This window comes from Labrus mixtus, chromosome 7 (genome assembly GCF_963584025.1).
Source record: "Labrus mixtus chromosome 7, fLabMix1.1, whole genome shotgun sequence".
Classification (NCBI taxonomy): Eukaryota; Metazoa; Chordata; class Actinopteri; order Labriformes; family Labridae; genus Labrus; species Labrus mixtus.
The window spans coordinates 1,583,196-1,608,739 of record NC_083618.1 but is presented as its reverse complement, the minus strand read 5'-3'; the positions used below and the strand labels follow the sequence as shown (position 1 = coordinate 1,608,739).

Here is a 25,544-nt window from a genome sequence, read left to right as displayed (position 1 = left end):
CTATTCAATTTGTGGCAGAAGCAAATGTTCAAGGTAAATTGAGTCAGTTTCTAATAGTAATGGTTCAGGTTAGGGTGCAGAATGATTGAACGTCAAAGAGGACATTTTGACAGCTTTACAAACACTCTCAGCCTTCCTTCATTGTTAACAGCAGTCGCCCTGATTATTATTTCCTTAATTATAGTAGTCGGAGACTGTGGGAGAAAAGCTATTTCAGGTAGCCTGGCATAGGTGACAGTATAAATTAATCATGTGAGTGTTTGATACTGTACATTTTCTTCAAGTATAGCGATGCCTTTTCATAAAGCTGCATTAGTGTGTTTTATATTTAGTCTCACCTTGTTAGTGTGTATGGTGCATCACATTAGAGTCATATAAAAGTTGAGTCACCTTACACAGTCTCAGCAGGTTTAATATTGTAGTATTTAAAGCTTTCCTGTATTGATTTTTTTTATGCTGTTCTGGAGTTTATTTTTTAACAATGTCATGGTCACCATCAGCTCCACTTGTCTCAGAGTAACACATGGTATTTCAATAATTCTGTAGGACTGCAGGCCTAATTCTTTTCTTTGGGGCACTGTCAGAGTAACTATTTTCAAGGTTTCTTTTTCCATACACCGGTGGCATCCAAAGTTTTTAGCCTTCTGAACCCTTTAGGTTGAATCTACATCATGTGTGTATGCAGAGCCCTGCAGGAGGTTGCATGATTGAAGTAGTTTTGGGTTCATAAGACACTGATCCAAAAGAGCAGACATAATGGTATTGAAGAGATTTATTTGTATCTGTCCTAGTATTCAACTAGTCATCTTTTATGGGTCCCACTAGCTGAGAAATATTGCTTCTCTGGAGAGCAAACAACAAAGACGCAGCGTGGGACAGTGTAATAAGTATTTTATTGCATTTTATAATGCCATTGTCAATAATTAGTACAGATTACATGCAACTAGACCTACTGTACAGTTTTTTATTGTCTGCATGGACAGACACAAGAAGATTCAGGTTACAAATACACAGATATATGTGTGTGTTTTTATACAGCATGAAGGAAAGGGCAGTGACTGGCATTACATGGCTACCCGGGGTGGAGGGTCAGAGAGCTGGGCTCCACTGTCCATCTAAAAGCCACCGCCCAGTCCCTGTCCCCGCCTCTTCCTCGGGTCACACTTTCATAAAACAAAGAAAACAGAACAAAAACCAAAGGATAAAGAGAGGTAAACAGGTAAACTGAAACTAAGAAACAATTCAGAGAGTCACTGCTGAAAATGTACACACATTCCTAAGGTTTAACCGAAGGAGAGCCGAAGTGGTAGTTCCATCTTATTCTGGCTGTCTACGCAATAATACCGTCAGGCAACGCTCCACTTTCAGAGTCCCTTCCCCCTCACACGACACCTCAGAACTGTCCAATCACACAACAGGATTTGGGCTCCCTGTGTCCTGTGAGTCAGTCAGCAGCCAATAGAATGCAAGCTGGTCCTACAACACCAGAAGGTGGATGTTTGAGAGACGACAGCTGTCGGTAAAGGTGATCAGAGATGCCATTGGAGAGTTTTGGAAGTAGCTCGGTTTTTGTTTGGTTAAGGTTGTGGCATTAGTTTGGTTACAGTTCAGGAGTTTGGACTAAGCAAATGTTTGCTTGCAATGCCTTTGGTTGTCAGAGGATGAGCTACATCTCTCAGAGCCATTCCACATTTTGGTATTGAGACAACAGCTGGGGGATGAGTATCAAAAAATCAAAGCACAAATCAAAGTGTGTGGCACAGCGACAGCCCCATGGCGCCTGCGAATGACTGACAGCTCTGCAGGTCGGAGTTCAGCACAGGAATGAGAGGGGTTGGGGTCAGAGGGAGCTGGGACACATATTGGCACCTGAGAGGACCAACAGCAACACCTTTCAAAAGCTCTGCGGTTTTTTTTTTAAAGCAAGAGAGGGGCTACATATTCTGACACTTTTTCTTTTTTTTTTTTGGAGTTTTGGTCCTGTCTTTGAGAAAAAAAGTCCTTCTGAGGTATCAATACATGATGAAGTACTTTTTTTTTAGTTTGTTTTCCATTTGTGTTTTTTTTTTCTTTCCTTAAAAATGCATAAATGCAGTACAGAGACAAAAAAGTATCAAAATAGACCTAGCTAAGATAAATATACAAACAGGTGTTACCTAAACCACAGATCTAACTTTTATTCTTTTCGTTTTTTTAGAGAGATAATACACTTAAAAAATCAGCGTCCCAGACGTTTTATGAAGAACTGAAAAAAAAGTGGAAACAAACAAAAACAAAAAAAAACAGAACTAATAAACCAAGATACCTGCAGCACTTAGTATGATAAATACATATACTTCAGCATTAGCAGTACAGTATAGGAATCAGAGCTTTACAATAGCTAAAACAGGTGCAGAAAGAAATGAAGAGAAAAATCAAAGGACACAATGAGAAAGAATGCCCTGGAGAGATAAGTCAAGCATTAATATACAAGATTACATCATGTTAAGCCAAGCTGGAGAAAGAACAGAAGTGTTACATGGCGACCTGTGAACAATCTACATCTTTATAAAACAGCTTTGTTTACAGGTGTACCTTAAAGCATGAGTCGGAGATCATCTATGTTCAGTTTGCAGCAGTTCCTCTCGGTTTGGATAGAACTAGTAGTAGTGATGAGTTTTATTACGTGTGTTAATCCTCTCAGCGTCTCTGTGAGTGTTTTGGTGGTGCGGGTGCTGCTGTGTCGTGGGGTCTTTGGATATCTGGATGGTCAGAGCCTCTGTTGCACCAACCCATAGCCCTGCATCTACGCTTCTGTTACACTGCTTTGTGTTATTTCACCAATATATTCTGCCAGTCATCAACCACCAGTTTGTCATGAATATGCACACGGACAGTTGGGAGGCTGTTCACATAGCTCAGTGGTGCAGATCGATGGTCAGTGTTACACAGCTGATAGAAAACTTCTCATATATAGCGAACACTTCACAGCACACTTTGAGACATCGAGAGTGCTTAAAATGTAGTTAAAGGAGAGGTAGTCATTTTTAAATCCATGGAGAGTGAAACGTCTCTGTGTTTTTTGGGCTCGAGCAGATGTATCAGGGAGTCCGGATCTTTTTTTCTTTTCTTCTTTTTAAGTCAGTCATACAGTAAGTTAAACAACAATTTTGGCATTTATTATTATTATCCAGGAAGAAAGGAGGAGAAAAAAAAAATATCAAAGAGCGTTCAGTCTCTCATTGGCTATGTGTTAAACCGTTTTTTTTTTTTGAAAAGGAGGTAGTGTTATTTTTGGTTTTTATCTTGTTTCAAGATGCCAGTCTGCTGCCACTTTGTACTCAGTTAGAAATCAGTCTCTAATGTGACAGGAAACAGTCCTGTGTGAACACAAAGTCTTCAGAAAGCTTCTTTCATGAAATAAGAAAAATTGTCTGAAGTGCAAGAGAGAGTTTGAGAGAAAGTATGAAAATATGAACCAAACTTTTTGACTACATGATGTCCCTTGGTCGTGTATTTCCCTCTTTACTGTAATGTGTGTTTTTAGGGGGGAATAAGTCCTTCTCTAAATAATGTTCTCTTCCTGCATTTAGATCAAGAGGGTATGTTCTGTCTAGATTGACAAAAACTAGTTTTAATTGTGATTGTGTCAGAAAAAATCCAATTTAAAGACAAATATTTTAAATATGTACTTAATGTCTTGTTAATCATGTCTCAGATGTTAAAGGTACCTAGATTTTGTGTTCAAATGCCTCAAGAGTGCCTTTTGTTTTTCAGTCCTTGGTTTGTGGGAGAGACAGGGTTTCACCTCTAAGTGCTTTTCTTTTCTTTTCTCTTTTCATGTGTTTCAGAGGAACTGTGCGAGGTTTCTTAATACTCGTTTTTTGGCCTCTCATCTAATGTGAGTCACATGTAACGGCTTATCTTGTAAAAGCTTTGATGTCTCCAAATTCTAGTTCGCTTTACACACTTTGGTTTTTGGAATGGTCAGCACTGTAAGTCATGTAAAAGAAGTTCAACACAATAGTTATATGAATACAATAATAAGAATTCAAACTCCTGGTTTGTTGTCTTTTGGCCAATTCTTCAAGAAGACAAAAAAAAAAAGAAAAAGGAAACTCAAAAAGGGCAAAATAATCTACAGGGTTTTTGGTTTTCTACGTATTTCTTTGGTTACCTGTAACAAAAATAAAAAGGAAATAGGCAGATAATAGATTAAAATAAATGTTAAATTTGGTATGGCACTGTAGAGAAAAAGTAATGCTTTTATGCTCACAGAAAGCGAAACTAAATAAAAATAAATCTCACGTGCTATTCCTTGAACACAAACTCACACAGTGAATCGCCGAAAAGCTTCTAAACAGTTACTATTACAACCATAGAGCTTTGAATCCAAGCTGAGCAGAGATGCCGCTTTTGGTGTCCCACAGAAAGAATTCCTCCTCTTTTGTTTTTTCATTTGGACTCAGTTCCAGGCGGAACCTTTGTGGGCCGAGGTATTCTCCGACTGCAGCATTCATATATATATTTTTAAAGCATTACTGATATTTCTCAACTAAATACATAACCGAAAACAAGTGAAGGAGAGAGAATAAAAAAAAAAAAAAATGGAACAGCTGTTGAATAATTCGTCTGGGTAATGGCAATTTTAAGTGCTATTTTTCAGATTTCTTGCCTGCTACACTTTGGACAGAAACGGAAAAGGGCAGAATTAGGGGTCAGGTATCACAAGTTGGGACAATACTGCGCTTTTTTTTTTCTTCTTTGCCAATATTCATTTGGAATGGTGTGAACAGCCAGAGTAAATCAAACAAAAATTACAATACAAAACAAAAACAACAGCATCCTTAAAAAAAAGGTATGTCAAAACAGAACACCACCGTGGAAATATTGATCCTCAAAAATAAAACAAAGATAATAACGTCAAATAAAAAAAAATAAAAAGGAAATGACAAAAGCTACCACACATTTTTTTCTTGTTATATTCCATAATAATGAACAGTTTTCTATTTTTTTTTTCAAAGTCACAATATTTCTGTAGACGCGTCCTCTCTCATTTCGCTCTCTGCTTCCTCTCGTTTTTTCGTCTCAAAGTGTTTCGTCCCTCCACCCGCAGACGGTGGGGAGGAGAAGGACAGCAACAATTGGTCCTATTCTGTCTCTTTTTTGGGGGATGGTTGGGAAGGGATGGAGGTGGGGAAGGACAGTGTCTTCTTTTTTTCTCACTTAGAAGCAAAGAGTTTAAAAGATGTCTGTCACTACGTCTCTCGCTGAGGGGGGGGGGGCAGAAGTTTGGAGAGGGAACAGAGCCATGCCGCCTCTGTAGGGTCAGCATCATCTTGGACTTGGAGACAGAAGCCTGCTTTGCAGAGGTGTTGGAGCACTGTTTTGGAGGTAATCTTTGATAGCACTCTTCTTTCTTGTCTTGAAGACCAAAAAGTTAAATTTCTAACCAAATCAAAGAAAATTAAAAAAGCAAGTGATTGACTCAAAGAGGGGCGGGAGATGGAGAGGTATACTGCACAGTCTCTGTCGACTGCTCTATATACACATGATCCTGTGTGTGTCTTTCTCGCTCACACACTCTTGTCTTGACGTAGAGATAAAAATGTTAGCCGGGCAGTCCGAGGCGACAGTGCGGAGGATGGTGTGTGCAGAGTGGTGGGGCGAGGAGGAGAGTGTGTGTTCAAACATCTCTACATATAGGAGGATTCAACCAGGGTGAAGATGACACATGGTGTATGAGTGTGTGTGTATGTGTGTGCGTGTGTGTATGCATCAAGTGGTGTTACACCTCTGAGCCACGTGTTTTTAAAAGAAACACACGGAGGAAAAGCAGTGCTCCACGTCTTTGTTTTTTTGCGTCTGTAACAAAGGTCATCTAACCCTGTGTGGAGTTTCTCAAAGTCGTCCTTGTTTGCTTGCATTTTCTCAAAAAACAACAAAAAAAAACATTCTCTTTTTCTCTCTTTTAAGTGTACTGTAGCTTTGTTTCCTCTTCACACTGACGAGAGGGCTCAGGGGGTTTTGGTCTGGTGATGTCTCATCCCTCTGGTCCTTCGTGATTTGGTCTTACTCGAGCTCCTCGGTGGGGAGATCCTCCTCCAGGTCGCGCTCGTCGCTAGGCAACGCCATGCTATGTGTGACGCCAGCCAGGAGAGACACAGGCCGACTGTCCTCCTCCAGGTCAGTGGGCTCCTCCTTCACATGCACCGGGTGGCTGGAGGGGAGAGCGAACAGCTGTTAGGAGGCCATGGACAGAAGTAAAGAGGTAGAAGCTGATAGTAGACTCTCTGGTTCAGTTACCAAAACACAACATTTACTTTCCCTTTCATCAAAAGTGCTGTCAAAGCAGTTTTGGTTTTCATTTTGTATCTGGTGGGAACATCTTCAAATTAAAATGGAAAAAAGTATCATATAGAAATATGTGTATATTTTTTTTACCAACTGTCTTATTCACTTTTTTAAAGAGGCATCTTTTAAAAAAAAAAAAAGACGAAACAAAAACTGGAATTATGATTCATATCAATGTTGTTCTTATTCTACCAATAACTTTTTTTTTTTTAGGTGAAATTTGAATTTAAAAATGTTTTGATTTTGTTTGTTTTTAGGGAAAGGCTTCAACTTAAGAATGTGATGGGTTACCACAGAACTCCTCCCACTGATCACAAATATTTTATAATAATAACTGTATTTATTATTAACTATATTTTCATTGTTATATTAACAGAACACGTTAAAAAAAAGTATTATTATGAGGTGATGTTGTGAAGTTTGTCAGCTTGTCATACATCCAATAAAAAAAACATTTTATTATTATTGTCTTTAAACTTACATTAATCAGAATGTAGAACACATTGACTTGCAGATAAATATGCGATTATAAGTCAAATACAGGCCAATTAGATACACATTTAAAGCAGTTTTGTGTAGTCTGCTCACAACTCCGAGTTTGTGTCCTCACACACCTGTACTGTTGAGGGCTGAGTGTGGGGCTGCAGCTTCCGTTGCTGTTAACCTGCTCCACAGTGGAGCTGACATCATCGTGGCCCACGTGCAGCATGTTGAGGCTGGCGGCAGAAGGAGGGCTCAGCAGGGAAGGGCTGTTCAGCAGTGACAGACTGCTCTCTGCCAGAGCCGCCTGCACAAACAAAGAAAAAAGAAAGACACAATCACAGTTAATTCACATTTTAATCATGTCACATGGGGTATTTTAAGTCATCAAATTCTGTCCAGAAAATGACCTTTAAACACAATAAGTATAAAATGATTATTTATGAATAATATAATGATCAACATTAGTTTGTAAGTTGACACTAGATGTTAAACAGGAGTCACAACTTTAATGTTTAATGGAAGGATTTCTTCTGTATGAGGCACATTTCAATCCTCTAACTTGTGCAAGTGAACTTAAGAAACCACTAGGGGGCACTTATATACAGTACTTTCCCCCCACTGTGGCTTGTGCTTGAACATTAAACATACAGTCCCCATCCTAAGTGTGTGTGCGTGTGCCTGTGTGTGTGTTCACATGAAAGTTTCAACAGCAAGGCCAAGCCACACGCTCCATTTAAACACTGTGACACATCAATGTCTGCCGAGCAGAAAACAACTGAACCCACAGGGAGCAGCTTCACATCCAGCTGTTTGTACATGAGACAGGTTCCACACACTGGAGAGTAAGACACTCACCTGACCTCCCCTCTCACACAGGAGGAGGAAAAAAAAACACAAAAAGGAGAAGAATTCTCACCGGCTCAGTGATTAAATTTCTGGGGACAGGCGATAATTTTATGCAGTAACCTTAATTGACAACTACTTGACGCTATAAATCATCTCAGCTGCAAAAATTGCATGTGAGTGTAGGGGTTTGGTGTGTGCGACCGCGTGGGAGTGGAGGGATGTCAAATTGTGTGTTTGTGTGTGCAGAGGTGGGGGGGGGGTAGTGCATGTGTGAGGAAGTGAGGTGGGAGGTGAGAGCGTGTTGGTGTGGAGAGGAAGAGGAGGCGAAGGAGGGTGGGGGGTGTGTGGACGTCGTTAGGGAATCTGCTAATTATAAGAGGGAATTGATATTAGTGCCCTTGATTGTGATTGGCTGCTGGACGTGTATGAGTGTCTGTGTGTGCGTGTGTGTGTGCGTATTAGAGAGAGAGAGAGCGCGAGAGAGAGAGAGAGAAGTGTGGGATATGGAGGGCATTCCTTACCTGGTAGCTGGCGTTTAGGGATCCAAAGCCCAGGCCTGAAATCATGTTTTTCACCAGAGTAGGACTTCTACAAACACACAGTGAGAGAGAGAGAGAGAGAGAGATAGAGAGAGAGAGAGAGGGGTGAGAATCACAGCTTGAGCACATATGTGAAACGATGTCACCTCAGCCAGAGTACAAATCTCACTAATATGTTTGTTACAAGTAGAAACACACACAGACTGTAAACAGATGCTCGTATGAAAGTGTCTCATATCTGGCGTGCAGGTGTGTGTGTGTTTGTGTGTAATTATCCCCGCTTTTCTGGCGGTTGGAGGAGAACATCTGTTTACACACGCTAACAAGGTTTTTTTTTTCTCTCCTGAATCTCACACAGCTGCTTACTAATGGCGTTAACAAACAGGGAAAAACACACACAAAGACATACACACACACACACACACACACACACACACACAAACTGTACATACATAAACAATAAGCCGGCAGCTGTTTTTTTTTTTGATTGCTGAGTTGGCCTCTTGGTAATAATAGAAAGTCCATTTAGGCAATCATAGTGCCAGGACCCATAAGCTCACACTCACATCAACCTCAACTATGCACCAAGAAAACAAGAAGTGTGATGTAGTGTGTGTGTGTGTGTGTGTGTGTGTGTGTGTGTGTGTGTGTGTGTGTGTGGTGTGTTCACCTACCCGGTCATCTTTGGTGGTCTCCTCTTTTGGTATTCAACTTCATCCACAGTCCACACAGCTCCCTTCACGTTCTCAACACGGACAAAACATTTGTGCAGACTCAGGTTATGGCGCACAGCATTCTGGGAAAAGAGAGAGAGAAGAGGAAGATGTTTAACGTAGTCTTTTGCATGTTTAAAAAAAAAAAAGTTTGATTCATGCTGTGTATTAACAAACAGTGGAGGCTTGTTTATGTTGCTTCTAATTAGAAAAAACGCCTCTTTTATGTCCATATAAGGGCATGAGACTGCAGGGCCATGTGCACACAGCACACACATGCAGAAGTAGCACTGGAACGAGAAGAGAAGTCAAAAAGATGTCAGGAATGCCCAAATTAAAATCTTCAAAGGATCGCGCACTGGATGCAAAGTCAGAAATACTGAGTGTAGTTCTGAAGAAGTTCTAAAGTAGCGCTGTTTAAAAATCAAAACCCAAACAGGCTGATTTAATGACATGATATTTAGGAGCGTCAGAAGTGGAAACAAACACTAGATAATAACACTAGTTCAGACAGTGCTGTCATCAGAGACGGTGTACATCACCCTGTAATCAGAAAAGAACTCACTCCAGATAAATTAAAAAATCATAAATCTTGATAAATCTTTCATAAATGAAACAAAAGAGGGATACTGGAAATATCTGGTTTGTCTGTTTTTGATGGAAACATAAATGTTCACATTTTACATGAATCTGTAAAATGATGGAAGATGTGACAGATTTGATTTTTTAAATAATTTCCTTAATATATAGATAATGGTTGTAATATGGAAATGCTTCATAATTTAGCATTGTACAGTTAAGATCCAGCATGGAATGATAAAAAAGCTGACCATCTTGAATGATCACATTAATGCACTCATACATGTTATCTAATAACAAAAGTTCTTTCACAGTAACATATACATTTTCCCTTACACAGAAGCACTCACATGTGTATATGCTCTGGAGTGTTCTTAGCTAAGAATAAAAAACATCGGTAAATGTCCATAAAGACCTGTGTAAGTAGGTGTTTCAGAACAACTTTCAGAACGATTAGTGAATGAAGCCCGTTGCTTTTCCAGAAGCAGTAAAGTTACCGTTAAAGTCATGTGACCTGAAGATGAAAAGTCTTATTTTATTTATCATTTTAAATGAATACAAGCTCCATCTACAGCAGTTCTCCAGTACCGTTATTTTACCACTGAATTTTTCTTATCAGTCATCATCAGCACACACACAGAAACACACACAACCACAGGCACTCAGACAGGCAGGCACACCGCTATCTCCGTCTCAGCCCCCCAGGGACCGGCCTCCCTTTTCATCTGCTATTTGTAGTTTGTTCATGCCCAATTTCATTACCAATTTTAATTCGTCTATAATTAAATCCTGCATATTCTACTCTGACACGCTGTTCTAAGCCGAGAGGGAGGGACAGGCCAGGCATGCATCACTCCTCGCCGTAATTACACACGCAGATACACACACACACACACACACACACACACACACACACACACACACACACACACACACACGCGCATACACAGACACAGACACATACAAACACACACACACGTAATTACAAAAGCCATAATCAGCGGAGGAACCCTTTCTCCCTCGCATCCCCTCAACCCCCCGAGCCGTGATGCTAAGTTTTGTAAATGAGTCTGACCCCAATCTGCGCCCGCCACCCTGACAGTGCAAACACACACACATGCACACACACACACATACATACACAAACACACACAAGAAGACACACACATAGCCAGACACCAGTGCTATTGCAGTGCTATTTTGCATTCGTCTCCGTGATGAAAGCCTAATTCTCCCAGTTAAAACATTAGCAGTCATTTACAGTGGGTCACAGCACATGTGCCACTCATCTCCCTTCCCTTTGGCTGAGCGTGGGGGGGTGTAGGGTGACTCGAGGCAACATTTTTTGGAAGTTGGGTTGAAATATGTATCGAAAAATATCATGAAAATGAAGATCACAGTCTTCACTGGAAGCATAGAAATGTAAAAAAAATATTAGAATATTGTAATCAGACATCCTTGTGTGCTGCCTGAAGCATGCTGGGATAGGTTACTCCAATGTGACCCTACATATTAATATTTGTGAGAAGTTAAGATGACAAATAAATGAATAAATAAAGTATTTATAAAGGGTGGTGGATGTTAATCCTCCTTTACTTTAGATCAGAAAATGTTTTACTTAGAATAAGTAGAAGTCCTGCATTAACAAATATTTCAACATGCTCAGAGTATGTAGGCTAACACTACAGAGGCCATGTGAGTGTTTATTATATAATTTATCATTTGATATGTATACCCAATGCATCAATGTGTTATCTCAGAGCTTAAGTAGCTCAACTTGGTCTTGATTTGAAGCTTTTAAACACCGTTTAGCTGTTTAATTTCTGACAAAGTATCACATTTGATTAACTTATTACTGTAAGTGCTTCACATGTAAAATCTTCATCTCCGAAGAAGATCGTAAATTGAGCTAGAGAAGTGCTGTGATGGAGTAAGAAGAATCACTTTTCTTAGGTGAAAAATGCAGTGAAATAGAAACACATGTTATAAATGCACTTACAGAGCTTTGATTGCATTTTTATTTTCATTTTATTCTATTGTCATTTCTTTATACATGGAATTATTAAACTCAAAAGTGGTTGATCTTCATCTGCTTTTCAGGCAAGTTAGTCAAAAATGGTCTCCCTTTAGGCCTCTCAGGCCTCACACAGCACCTTTAACTACCACTCAGCTCTCACTTCTTCTCCCCTCTCCATCATCTCTTTCTTTTCCTGTCTCTCGTCTCTTCCTCGTCCTCCGTCCCTTCCTCTCTGTGATCAATGACTTCCCCCTCCCCGCCACTGCTGCTGTCCTCATGAAATATTACTGCTTATTAAAGGACGTACATCTCTACGGCCCTATTTGACTCTAGGAGCTGCTATATAAATACATAAGGCCAAGCCGAGCTATATTTAAAGGTCTGCGAGGCCAACGACACAGGAAGCAGACACCAGACATTAATAGTTAAAATTCATAAAAGTAAGATGAGGGGGTAAAGATATTCCTAGCAGCCCCGTCTTTTAACCTTCTCCACTACCCTCCCTTCCTCCCTACATCATCATCATCACCCCCCCTCCCCCCTCCCCCCCTCCCCCCTCCCCCCCTCCTTGGTTTAGGGTTATTAGAGGAAGGCTGGATCTCTCCTCAACCCTCCCTCCCCCTTGTCTCTCTCGTTCTCGCTCCTTTGCTCTTTCTCTCACTTTCCCTCTCTCTGGAGGAACTGAGACTCAAATTAGTGCGAGGTTTCTGCAGAAATGGGTCAGCACCTACAATGGCGGATCAGGCCAGGTGTGTGTGTGTGTGAGAGAGAGAATTTAGAGTGTGTGATCATGGGTAGTGTGTATAAGCGGCTCTGTAATGAGGCTCTATAACGGTTAGATGTGGCTCTGCCAGGCTAAGTGGGGCCGACTCTTCATGTGTTCAGAATAGTTTAGGATAGAAAGAGAGCAGGTAGTAAAGTGTCTCATTAAGGACTGAAACAGTAAATAACTTTCAAATCAGTCACATCTTATGTGTATGTGTTTCTGTATTTTTTTTTTAAAGATTTATTTTTGGGCTTTTTGTGCCTTTAATAGAGAGATAGGACAGTGGATAGAGCTGGAAATCAGGGAGAGAGAGAGGGGAATGACATGCAGGACAGGAGCCACAGGCTGGATTTGAACCTGGGGCGCCCGCTTGGACTATAGCCTCCATACATGAGGCACGCGCCCTAACCACTGTGCCACCAGCGTGTTTCTGTATTTTTAACTTAAAGCTTAGATTCTAAATTTAGGCGTTCAGAGTGAATCTTTGTTTTTTTGTAACATGAGGTCATTTTACCCGATGCAACTGTTTCAAGTAAGCCCACTAAATCTGCCTTCAAATTTTGTTTACCTTACTGTGGTCTCAGCTGGCATCTGCTCGGGGTTAGGGGGCTTTATCAGTGGGCGCAGACCATAATTACTTTGCAGTCACTTAGATCAGCTTTTTAACCAGTCACAGTAGTATAACACATCTCAGTGCTCTGACTGCATTAAAAGCCACAGTCAAAACTTTCACTGTTTTAAACATGCTGCTGCTCATTTTGCCACCGTCTAAACAACTCCCATCTGGTTTTCTAAATGGTCGCGTCGCCATCTTCCATCAATTGATTCTCAGGTTTGTTTAGGCAAATAGTGAGCGTGGCAAGTTTACATTAAAGTGGCTTTGAACGTAGAGAGTGAAAATATTAAATACAGAGTTTATGTTTAGTTTTCACATTTGAACTGCATTAGCTAGATCTATTCAATAAAACGACCTAAGGAGAATGAAACATAAGTAAGAATGTGTATATTATAAGCTTTTACCTTCCACGTGGCTGTGTTTCTCCTGAAATAGGCAAACTTTCGCGTAAACCAGTTGTAGATCTCATTTAGGGTCAGCTGTCTGTCTGGGGACTCCAGAATGGCCTGAGGATGAGAAAAGACAAAAAGCAGGGTTTTAGAGAAGAACACTGACAGAGAATAGAAGTAGTGAAAGGGATCCCCAGGAGACTCACATGACGTATAAGAGAGGCGTAGGTAAAGGGAGGCCTGACATCAGCGTTCTTGTAGAACTCACAGTTCTGAGCCAGCTCTGAAAGAGGAAGGACAAGTTTGAACTAAGCTGGTGACCGTTTCTTTATAAAGTTATGAACTCATGTAAAAATAAATAACAAAAGACAAATACTAGTAAACTGCCTCAATGATTCATAAACACAAACATTACATTTATATGTGACCCCCCCTTCCCATGCACATCATCCCCCCACCACTCCTCCTGGTCATACACACACATCTCTCATCCACCTGTATTATTGTATTATAGTATGTTCATATCACCTCAATAAGTTATCGACCTGTACAATATGTCCATATTCTGTATATTATCTGTAATCTAGTATAGCATGCTCACTGCACCTTAATCTGTATATTAAACACTGAAGAATATACTTATATGTATATTTATAGCATCCCATTAATCCAGCCATCCATATAGACCCAATAATTCACTTTTCTTTCTTTTCTTTGTGAATTCTGTAATTACTGTACATAGCACAGATTCTTGCACTTTCTGCTTATTGCACTTCTGGTGAGATGCCAAACCTCATTTCGTTACTCTATACTTGTATATGTGTAATGACAATAACGTTGAATCTCAATCTCTATATGTGAACAGATTGAAAGAGTTAGAAATGTGTCAAAAGAAACTAAAATGTTTACAGGATTTATCTTCTGACTGAAAACCAAGTGTAAGCTCATTTATTTCATAAAGAATCGGTGAGCGCTGATTTTCATCTCCACCCCTGCATAGAGTCCACGTTTTCTCTTTAAAGCTAATGATTTATCTTACATGCACTCAAAGCAGTGAAATACTTTTGCTATGTAGAGATGTGAATAACTGGATGAATGTGACTCCTCTCAAATCACACTTTATAATTCATACTTCTTTGATGTGTGATAGTAAAATGTGAGGCCAAAGTGAACTTCTTTTGAAAGAAAACCAAATAAGAGTACCATGAGTAAAGTAATGTGTGTGTTGAAAACATTCTTTTTCTCTTGCAGGGAAGTTTGTTTAGAAAAAAAACCCATTTAAATAAAGAAATAAAAACTTAAGACATAAACAGAGGAGTCTTTAAAAACATAACAAGCAATACAACTGTCCATTATTTGACAATAGGTAATGCTAAGACCATTATAAGGATCGGGGGAGCGTGTGTTACCTGAGGCGATGGGGGTGCAGTACTTGTCGGAGTTGCGCCTACGTATGGGCCCGACGCCGTGCGTGTGGGAGTGGGAGTGTGTGTGCAAGCTGGAGGAGCTGATGACTGAGGGTCCCTGGCGCAGAGGCGTGATGGGGGCAGCGGCCGAGGTGGGGGGGTGAGGAAGACCCTCTGGGTAGGCATCAGAGTCCCGCTTTAACAAAGAGCCACTGGAAGCCAGGTTCAGCTGGAGAAAGGCACACATGCAAAGAAATGAGGACAGTTCATTCAGCTTTTCATAGTTCTGCTACCTGGTTTAAACATCAAATCCATGCCAGCCTGAAAGGAGGAGAAACTTTATTTTGAAGTGAAACGGATTGGAGAGAAGTTTTACTGCGGTGACATCAAACAGAGAGTTCTTATATGACTAGTGCTCCCCTCTTGTTTACTTTAAAGCTTCACCATCTGCTGAGTGCTGCTGCTGTTTACAGAGAAGCATCATCTACACAAGATAGGATCAGGGTCAGGTGATATCAACGCATGAGACGAGGCTGGTGTGTCCCATATGGAACAGATCTCTTCCCCGGAGGGTGAATGGCTATAGTGAACCCCTGCTCGGAAATACAGAGAGCACAGAAATCAAGCACACAGAGCAGAACTACTGTTGGGCAAAAGTCGACTTTTTCTTTTCAAAGCAATGACTTTATACTATTTAACCTCAAATGGTGTCGGATGCAACATCCAAGAACTATCCAATTAATATTCTTAAATTATTATTATAGTTTGTATCATTGCTTATTAGATGAATTGCTGTTTGATTGTTTCATACTGTATTTTGTTTCATTATGCTTTCCTCTACTCTGATTCTGGGGATGATGTTACAAGCAAACGTCCTAATTATGGGATCAATAAAGGTTTTCTTATCTTAACTTTTCTTCCACTTATAGTCACTAATACTGCATACAAAAATAGTCCCCTAGCCATTTTTTTCTCCTCACCATTTACTACATGCACTCTGCATTCTTGCACAGAACCACACACACACACTTGCGTACACTCAACATATATTTATACACACAGCGCTGGCTGCAATTAACCCTGCACTTACAAATACAAAACCACACGACAGCATGTTTGTCAAGAGGGAACACACATGCACTCTGCGGTGGCGGAGTCTTCACGGACCAATACGGCCAATTAGGCAGAGCCTCACACACACACAGGAAAAAAAAAAACACAAACACACAGAACCAGTACTCCCAGTCTCTCTGGGACAGCCGTTTTAGGGCTGCTAGTTTAGGACTAATTAAAACCACTGTCTGTGTGTGTATTTGTGTGTGTGTGTGTGTGTGTGTGTGTGTGTGTGTGTGTGTGTGTGTGTGTGTTTGTGTGTGTGTGTGTGTGTGTGTGTGTGTGTGTGTGTGTTGTCCATATGTAAAATGTGTGAATCGCCTTCTCTTCACTTGGCCCTCTCTGTACCATTTAAAGCTGACTAGAGGGGGCGGAGCTGTTTAACAGGTACTTCATTAACGCTGCAACCCTGCCACATCACCACGGCAACAGTCGAACCCTGTTAATTGAGGCCAAGCTTTGTTTCCATTCCTGAGGCCCCTCCCCTGCACCTCCTCCTCCAATCCCTGACCCCGAGGCACGTCTCCAGTGGTGACAGAACACGCCTCTTCCTGATTTCCCATTAGATGTTAATAGCAGCTGATCCCCCAGCGATCAACACATCATCCAGACACACAAACACACACACACACACACACACACACACACACACACACACACACACACACACACACACACACACACACACACACACACACACACACACATATATTGCCACTCAGCTGCACCCATTTATATCCCTTCAAATTAAGACACTCTGCCTCTAATTGACAATTAATTTCAACATCTTCATATTTTAATAAGACTCCTCGTCAATCTGAATAATGAAATATTCATTAGATACCTAATAACAGCTGCACAAGCCAGTGTGGACACACACACAGACACATGCACACAATCACACACATCACATCAAATTCATATGGCTTTGTCAGCACACACTGAAGATTCTGCGTTAGACCTCTTTGGTTGATCTCTCTTTCTCCAACAAGCAGAGAAACTAAAATGTTTCAAATGCTGAATACAGCTCGGGCACAGTTTTGATGTACCAAAGCTGGAATATTCAACTTCCTTTAAGCAATAAAAACAAGAAGGATGTGAAAAGCTAAGAAGAAGAGCAAAGAAAATAAAATGACAGAAAAGAACATTGAAACAAAAAGAAAGACAAAATGTAGTCCACTTGGTTAATAAATGACACATTAACCCTCACTGGTCAATAGGGGGCGTAGATATCAAGCTAGACAGTAATAGTGCAGAGAGAAATCCCAAGAAGGTTTACTGATATATATACTCATAGATTCAGAGTGTTTTTAGATGAATAAGGGGTAAGAAAGTCTAAAGGTTAGAGTAAAGAAGAGATGGGCATGTGACTTGGGGTTCTAGGGTCACAGTGTGTACTCACAGGTTGGTTAAAAGGCTTTGGCTCTGAGGGGCGCATGTGCAGGTGGGCCATCATTGCCTGAAGTCGCTCGCTCTCTTTCGCCAGCTGTGAAACACACAAGGATGGATATCATCATGGGAAAAAAAACACTTTGCCTAATTTCATAACCCTTAGATTGATATAATGTGATATTGACACAGAATTACAATTACAATTACACCTCGGGGCAGAGAAATGAATATGAGAGTCAGTCGCCTCAGCACCCAGAGCCCTCTCTCACACACACTAACTCTAGCCTGCAGACACACTCGTCCCCATTTGACATTGTTAACTTCGTTTAATGTGTGCTGTTACAGCCTGTGGAAATGCCCGCATCCTGCATGTGTGTTTGTTCAGGGGTGCTGGCGAACAAACGTGTAGCCTGGAGAAACAACGGATCTACACTGAGACTGATAACTACATTAACATACTCAAACACAGCAGCGACGTGCAAATATGAGACATTTAAATACAGCGACTGTGCTGTTGTCTATGTGTGTGTGTGTGTGTGTGTGCTGTGGACTGCTGAGGGATGAAGTGACATGTCAGGGAGAGAGAGAGAGAGACAGCCGTCCTGATGTGATGTGACACCAGCTGCCTCTCTGTCACTTTGTGTTCTCTGGTGGTGGCTTCAGGGGCCACGGCTAAACGCTGTTTACTACAACCCGACACAATGCTAACCCAAATGCTGGACACAAAATACACATGCAGTGATGAAAACAGGGTGCTCAGTTTTAGAAACAATGTTGAGGTATGTTTTGAAGAGGCTCTCCCTTGTGTTTTCACTTTCTGTGTAACTTTCCTTATGCACTGTTTGAGAACAGTGTTTCTCTTCTTCTCTAATGTTGGCATTCTGCGTTCGCTGGAGAGCATTGAGATGTTTCAAGAGCATTGCGTGCATGAACCACTTTGAGAACAAGAGAGGCAGCCTGCTCCTCTGTTTTCTAGCTCTTGTCTCTCTCTCTCTCTCCTCCCTCTCAGCACTCGCTCTCTCTTTGCTGGTGACCAAAGCAGCTTTATAATTGGAGCAGTGATGGCAGCTTCCCTGCCGACTGCTCCTTTTAAATTACAAGCTCCACTGCTCTCCATAAACTCTGCCCTGCTTCAGACAAGTTACTGCCATCGACCGGCAAAAAACAGTTGTTGCTTCTTCATTTGTTAGAAGATAAAAAAATGAAGCAGGTAAGTGAGTGAGTGTGTGTATGTGTGTGTGTGGGTGACTCACCTGTATTTCCAGCTGCTGAACCACCTGCATCTGGACTCGGCACTGCGCAGTGCTGCGGTCATCTAGGGCGTGCTCATTGTTCAAGTGCCTGGAGGTGATGAGAAATGCAAAGGGGATCAACATTCAGTCAGTTATGGGAAATAACTTTGAAGAAAAAAAAAAAAAAAGTTATTCAAGGATGGTTTCTAGGTTACACAGAGTCAACATAATCATCGTTTAATCAAGTCGCAGAAACTTCACGATGAAGTAACAGAACTCTGCTCTTTCACTTTTATTAAAGCTGAGTTATGAGCTGTTTGAGTGCTACAAAAATAAATCCTAATCTTGGGAGTTTATTTTGTCTGGTGAAGGACGCAGCAGCTGTGTTTTTGTGTGTATACTTCACTGGTGCTCGGTGAGCCCTGATCCAAGACAACCACCTGGATATGAGCTCATGTGTTATCGCACAAAGCCTTATCTTATGAAGACTTTCTGTGAGCTTAACTCCACTCATCTTATTAACACTTGTGCGCATGTGTGTGTGTGTGTGTGTGTGAGTGTGTGTGTGTTTGTTTCCTCAAATGTGGGAGGACCCGGGACCTTCTGATCTTTCCCAGCCCACCCCTCCCTGTCTCCCTTCCTCCATCCCTTTCTCTCGGCTCTGTCATCGCCAAGGTTATTCACAGGTTGCCTCTGCTTGTCCGGTGTGTGTGTGTGTGTGTGTGTGTGTGTGTGTGTGTGTGTGTGTGTGTGCTCATGCATATCCTAGTGTGAGAGTGCACCAGTAGATCAGAGAGAGTTTTCCGTTATCCGGTGGCGTTAACAGTTAATCTGAGTAATCTTCAGAAAGCCACTTGTATGTATGTTACACAAGTAGTTCTGTGTATGCATGTGGTGTGTGACTATTTATGTGTGTGTGTGTGTGTGTGTGGGTGGGTGAATGTGTCTTTTAGAAAGCAGAAAGTTAGGCAACATCAGGCCAAGACCAGAAATGAAACAAAAACAATGATGTCATTGCGTGGCTAATCCAGGCAGATAGACGGCTCAACACAAGTGCACGATAATAATAACAAAAAACATGATCTCACCCCTTTCTCTCTCCCTCTTTCTTTCTCTCTCTTCAGCTAAGTCTCCTTTCTCCTCGCTCACACTTCTGTCCAGTCTCATCTTCCCCCGCAACAACTCCCAAAATGCCAATGATTCACACTCATTCCAACCAGACCCCCCCCCCCCCAAAAAAAAAAAACCCTCCTCTCTCTCTAAAGTCGGGCCATAAACAGTAGCTGGATTTTTTTTCTGGATGTGTCCCGACAATGAGGCTCTGTTTACTCCTCAGAGTGCTGGCAGACAAGGCTTTAACCCACATTACAACCAGCTCCTCCGACCACAGCCAGAGTATTATACCAGAGGACGGGGGGAGGGAGGGAGGGGAGGTGGGCAAAGAGGAGAAGAAAGGGCCTGAAATAGTGGAGTGTCTCCCTCCTCTGTTCTTCTGCGCTACCCTTTTCCCCTCCTGGGGTGATGACTAAGGCTAGCTGGAAGCTAAGGCCTGTCGGACTGACGGCATTATCTGTCACTGCCTTTTTTTTTCTTCCTTCATCTCCTTCCCTCTCTTACACACAAACACTCTTTCACTCTATCAGTCCCTCTCCTTCCATCAGCCCTGGGGCTATGTGAAATGAGACACCAAACAACAGCTTTCCTCTCCAAACTTTCCCAGCCTGCCTGCACGCTTTGATCTGACTGTCCAATGCGGTTACTATCACCATGCACACTTTTATTATCGTTTGTGTGTGTGTGTGTGTGTGTGTGTGTGTGTGTGTGTGTGTGTGTGTGTGTGTGTGTGTGTGTGTGTGTGTGTGTGTGTGTGTGTGTGTGTGTGTGTGTGTGTGTGTGTGTATTTCATCACCCGGGCTTATTAATATCCCCACTGTTCAAACACCTAAGAGTTCCACATAGATAATGAGGGTGTGAGTTTGTTTAGGGCTTCATTAAGTACTTGTGAAGCCTTCGTTAGCAGCCATAGTGCCGATGGGGAAGTCCACTGTAGTGTGTGTGTGTGTGTGTGTGTGTGTGTGTGTGTGTGTGTGTGTGTGTGTGTGTGTGTGTGTGTGTGTGTGTGTGAGACAGAGGAAGAGGTGGCAGAATGTCAAGGCCAAATTACTGCACCAGCTAACCAGAGTGACTCCAGAAACTGACAAACATTCTGATGGATGCAGAGCTGGAATGAGTGAGAGATAAGTTTTGGGATATTTCTGTGTGGAAACAAAATAATTTGGATGTGGATGAGCTAATTAAAAAATATATATATGTCATGCAAAACACCGTCGACAGCACAGTATAGGGGTTTTAGTGGTTGAGTCGTTTGTCTCTCAACAGGAAGGTTGGGGGTTTGATGACTTAACCCCAAGTGGCTCCCGCTGCTTCGTCGGCGGTGTATAAATGTGAATGAATGGGATTAGCTTAATACTGATGGCCACTTTACAAAGCAACCTCTTCCATCAGGATGTGAATGGGTAATTGTCACATGCAGGGTCAAAGCGCTTTGAGTAGTCAGAAGACTGGAAAATCACTATACAAGCTCGAGTCCATTTACCATTTACAATGAGTGACACTCCACATTTAGCACAAACTGTAGCATCAATGTGCTTGCCTTGTCAAATTAGTAATTAATAAATGCCAAAATAAGAGATGAATTGAAGGAGAAGGTGGTGACTAGGTGTGTAGCACAACACATTTGCACAATACCTCCCAAAATGTAGCAGTACACAGATGACGCTGGGATAAACATAAGTATAGGATTTTGCAGTTCGTTTTTGTGTGATGTATAAAAAAGAAAAGAAGTCTCCTTCTCTAAGGTAAATATAAACACACCGAACAGCCATTAAAAGTTGTGTAAATGGAAAACAGTCAATAGTGACTGTTTTCCAGTCAGGTGTGCTGGTCAAAACAAAACCTCAGGCACATTTTCTGCAGTCTAAAATATACAATATGCAGGCATATGAAATCAAAATAACTCAAAGTTTGTGTGTCTGGTGCGTTACTTACTTGATGAACTGTCCCATGTCCTCGCACAGTGCTTCACAGCCGGGCCACTTACATTCTCCGTGGCCGTAGAGAGGATGGGAACCAGCATGTTCCTCGTGACTGTGGGAGGACAAACACAAAAAATGAGACAAGTAAAAGAGATGTTCCATATCTTCTTAAGTACTTCAATCATTCAGCAAACAAAAAGCAGTATGAGAAGTAACGCTTTAATAAGCCACGCTCTCACACTCAAACACACACACATGCAAAGCTAACTGCAGCAGCAGAAGCATCACTACAGCCATCTGAGTCTGGTTAGAAGTCATTAGTTTGTACAGTTCAGGAAGCCAAGTGCAAAGAGAGGAGGATAGAGCAGAGTCGGGTCAGTTACAGAAGCCAGGCAAATAAGGGAATCCTTCCAGCAACCTCAGAGGCTCATTCTCTAAGTCCATGACCTATCTTTCTGTCCTTGGCATATGTCTTGTGCATGCATGTGTGTGCGTGTGTTAGTGAGTGCTGGTGTGTGTTCTTATGTTTCAGGAGCTGACACAGAGTCGGCACAGGACCAACCAGCCATGACTGATTGGTGGCGGCTGCCGTCATGTGCTGGTTGTTCTTTTGTGGTGAGCCTGTGTGTTTGTGCACGTGTGTGTTTTTCTGTGTGGGTATTTGTGCATATTTATGAAAGTGTATGTGTGTATTTGTATTTGTGTGTGTGTGGTGATAAAAAACTGGTCCAGGTTTTGGTTTGGGTGAAATAACTGTATTTGTGCATGTGTGTGTGTGTGTATGTGTGTGTGTGTGTGTGTGTGTGTGTAGCAGGTCCAGTAGCAGATGTGGTTCAGACCTGGACCGTCGCCTGCAACTGCTGTCTCCACATATATTTACATGACTGTGTATGTGTGTGTGTGTGCACGTGTGTGTGTGTGTTGTTGCTGGGATGGGGATTCTCCCAAATCAACATCAGAAGGTTGTCTAACAAAAACCATTTGTCTAGCAGATGGAAACATGTCTCTCTCCTTCTCCCTCTCCCTTTTGCTTTTTCCTGATCGTATGTGCTGGCTGAGGTTGGACCCGGTGTGTGTGTGTGTGTGTGTGTGTGTGTGTGTGTGTGTGTGTGTGTGTGTGTGTGTGTGTGTGAGTATGTTGTGTGTATGTTGTGTGTGTGTGTGTGTGTGTGTGTGTGTATGTTGTGTGTGTGCTGGCTGTGGTTGAGTCAACTCAGAAGCAGCTCAGACAGCAGACATGACAAACTGTTGGCAGCCACATTCTCCTCCACATCAGCCCTATATTAGCTTAGCAGGCTAAATCGCTAAAGCTAGCTGCTTACTCAAGACAACTCTGTTTGGGATGTAGCAGCCCTGTGGCTTATACATGATCGTGTGACATCCAATAATCTGGATGAATCAAGCAGTGAATCAATGATTAAGGACTCTGCAGACTGTTCAATAGTGGGTCTATCGTTCCCACTCTTGTCCCCTCGTTTGTGTGTGTTTGAGTGTGTATGCGCTACTCACTGGCTGCTGGGGAGTTGGCTGCCTTTGGAGTAAAGGGGGACATGGTCATCGCCGCTGTCTGCCTTGGTGAAGGAGGATATCCATTCAAACAGTCGGGCTCTTTAAGACGGAGACAAGCCCATGAGATGTAGACACGGCATCACAGCCATGGAATAGCAACAGAGTCCTCAAACATGCATCTCTGATCACCACAGTTAAAAGGAAACGTATCTCCTCAGGAGAGAGAGCCTGCATCCTCCATCCTTTCCTCTCCTCTTTTCCATACTATACTGGCATGTAGGTGACAGCATACTGACAGAACATACTGAACCCAACACACCTCCTATCAAATGAGCTGAGAGACGTTTACACCCTGGTGATGTGTGATATGCTGCAAGTGCATGTTTTGTACCTTTGTTTATGTGCGTAGTTATGGAAGAACAGCTAAAAGTTAAAAGCCCGAAAATGACATAGCGATAATGCGTGAGTAAGAGAGGGACTACGGGTCACACAGAGAACACACAAGCCACCTAAACGTGGATACTAGAAGCAGTCGACATACTGTACATCACTGTACCTGTCTCTCTTTGGGGTGTGGCTCTGTCCGTTGATCAGGCTGTGCAGTGGGATGTGAGCGCTGGCAGCTTTGGGGAAGGCTGAGGTAGAGTTGGAGCTGTTGGTGCTCAAGTCCAGGCCCTCGGCCTGTTTCAGGGCCTCCTCACTGCTCTGGATGCCCGACACCTCCTTCCACAGCTGTTGGAGGTCTGACGGACACATTGCTGAGGGGAAAGAACACAGTCACACATTGTTTATTTAGGACTGGGTGTCATCATTTTCACGTTTGATGCAGATTCGATATTTGGATGAGTTCAGTTGAAATAGGATATTAAAAACAACATGAGACCATATCTGCATTATCGCACACATAGACCTACTCCAAATAATATGATTTCACAGAAAGCTGCAACTTGTCAAATCTATATAAAACACCCATGCATCTATTACAGTTTCTGGAAAATACTAAGGGTAGGTCAAACTTAAAGATATCAACTATTCCTCCATATTTATATTCTATATATATATATATAATCTCTGTCTGCAATTGCTGCTGTCCATCAGCGCCACTGTTCCTGTCACTACCACTATTTATCTGAACAGGGTTGGAGCACACTTTGAGTTCTTTTAGTTGCAGCTTTGTTATTTCTGCTCCAATTTCACAGTAAGAGCGACGCCTACAAACGCCATGGCCTACTCCAACGGATCTCATCATGCATGTACACAACAGGCACGCACGCATGCAGCCACACACACATCTGCACATTAGCACTCACACATACACAGACCTTGCAGCAATCCAAATATTATGTCTGCCTTGTCTGCATTCTTCTGCGGTCCCGCCAAAACAAAAGTTCTCACTCAGGAGGAATGAGGTGGTGTGAGCATAGATTTCTGTGCTTGTGTGTGTTTATTATCCAAATAAACCAGACCAATCTGAGAACACACCCGGAGAGTGAAAGTGTAAAGCACTTAAGGGATTTAAAGTTCTGGTGTTTCCCCTTTCGACTTATCAGACAGGCTCATAACATATCCATTCATATGAAAAAATGAGAACAACATGTTACTATAGAGCTAAAGTTTTACCTGTGTGTGTTAAGAAAGCACCAGAAAGGTGTAAGCAGCCGAGGGCAGAACAGATTTGTAAACAAAACAAAAAAAACTGATTTTGTGTGCATTTAGGTGAAAATGTGTCTCTTCAGGTAGTGTTGACATACGAAAGTGTTTGAGAGGATGGGAGTGTGTTTAAGAGCAAATAGCTGCTTAAACATTTCAGACCAACACACCTACAAGTTTTCTGGGGTCATATTTATTTCACATTGATGTCCAAAGAAAAATATGAGACTTTAAATTTAATTTTTACAACAGAGAAAAAAAAATGAGGTTTTGAGAATACAGACATATTCTGAGAATAAAGTTAAAATAATATAAGAATAAGTCATTATATTACAAGAATAAAGTCGTAATATTAAGAGAAAAATCAGGCTGCCTATAAGAATGCTGTTCTAAAAACTTAACTTATGTGTAACCAGATGCGACAAGTTGAGCTTAGGCAGCTGGCTGCTCTCCTGATGTTCCCCTTCAGAATAACATACTATAGGCTAACAATAGTTTAAAATAACAATTTTATTCTCATTATTATACGACCTTAACTTAAAAAAAGTACAACTCTATTCTTGTAATATTTCTCATCTTTTCACAAAAACCTACGACTTTATTATTGTACTATAAGGACCTTTTTCAAATAAAACAATGGCTTTATGTTTATGTTTTATTACGACTTTATTCTGTTATTCCTCTGATTTTTTCCTCCTCTTTTTAATCTTAATGTGGCCCTAATACTGAGTCATAAGTTTTAACAAGAAAAAGTAAAATCTTTTGGATGCTTTTGAAAAGATTGCTTAAAAAGGAAAAAAAAAACCTGATAACTCTTTACGTTTGGTCTATGCTGAGAAGAAACAGTTGGCTTCTCATTAAAACATTTTTTGGGATTCATCTGTTTAATTTCTTTGCCATTAATTCAGTAGGTTACGCAGTCATGA

At 41.6% G+C, this 25,544-nt stretch overlaps 1 protein-coding gene across 3 annotated transcripts in view; it reads right to left on the bottom strand.

The window, feature by feature from the left end:
• Positions 1 to 874: 874 nt before the first annotated feature.
• Positions 875 to 25,544, bottom strand: part of foxp4 (forkhead box P4) — a 93,972-nt gene continuing 69,302 nt past the window's right edge. For all 3 annotated transcript variants that reach the window (XM_061041995.1, XM_061041993.1, XM_061041994.1), the window contains exons 7-18: positions 23,525 to 23,726; positions 22,969 to 23,067; positions 21,473 to 21,571; positions 18,446 to 18,533; positions 17,203 to 17,286; positions 14,691 to 14,916; positions 13,488 to 13,564; positions 13,297 to 13,398; positions 8,876 to 8,997; positions 8,184 to 8,250; positions 6,948 to 7,120; positions 875 to 6,199 (exon numbers count right to left, since the gene is read on the bottom strand). In XM_061041995.1, the coding sequence (XP_060897978.1) occupies positions 6,052 to 6,199; positions 6,948 to 7,120; positions 8,184 to 8,250; positions 8,876 to 8,997; positions 13,297 to 13,398; positions 13,488 to 13,564; positions 14,691 to 14,916; positions 17,203 to 17,286; positions 18,446 to 18,533; positions 21,473 to 21,571; positions 22,969 to 23,067; positions 23,525 to 23,726 (1,487 nt within the window). In that variant the 3' untranslated portion in view covers positions 875 to 6,051. The remainder of the gene's footprint in view (positions 6,200 to 6,947; positions 7,121 to 8,183; positions 8,251 to 8,875; positions 8,998 to 13,296; positions 13,399 to 13,487; positions 13,565 to 14,690; positions 14,917 to 17,202; positions 17,287 to 18,445; positions 18,534 to 21,472; positions 21,572 to 22,968; positions 23,068 to 23,524; positions 23,727 to 25,544) is intronic.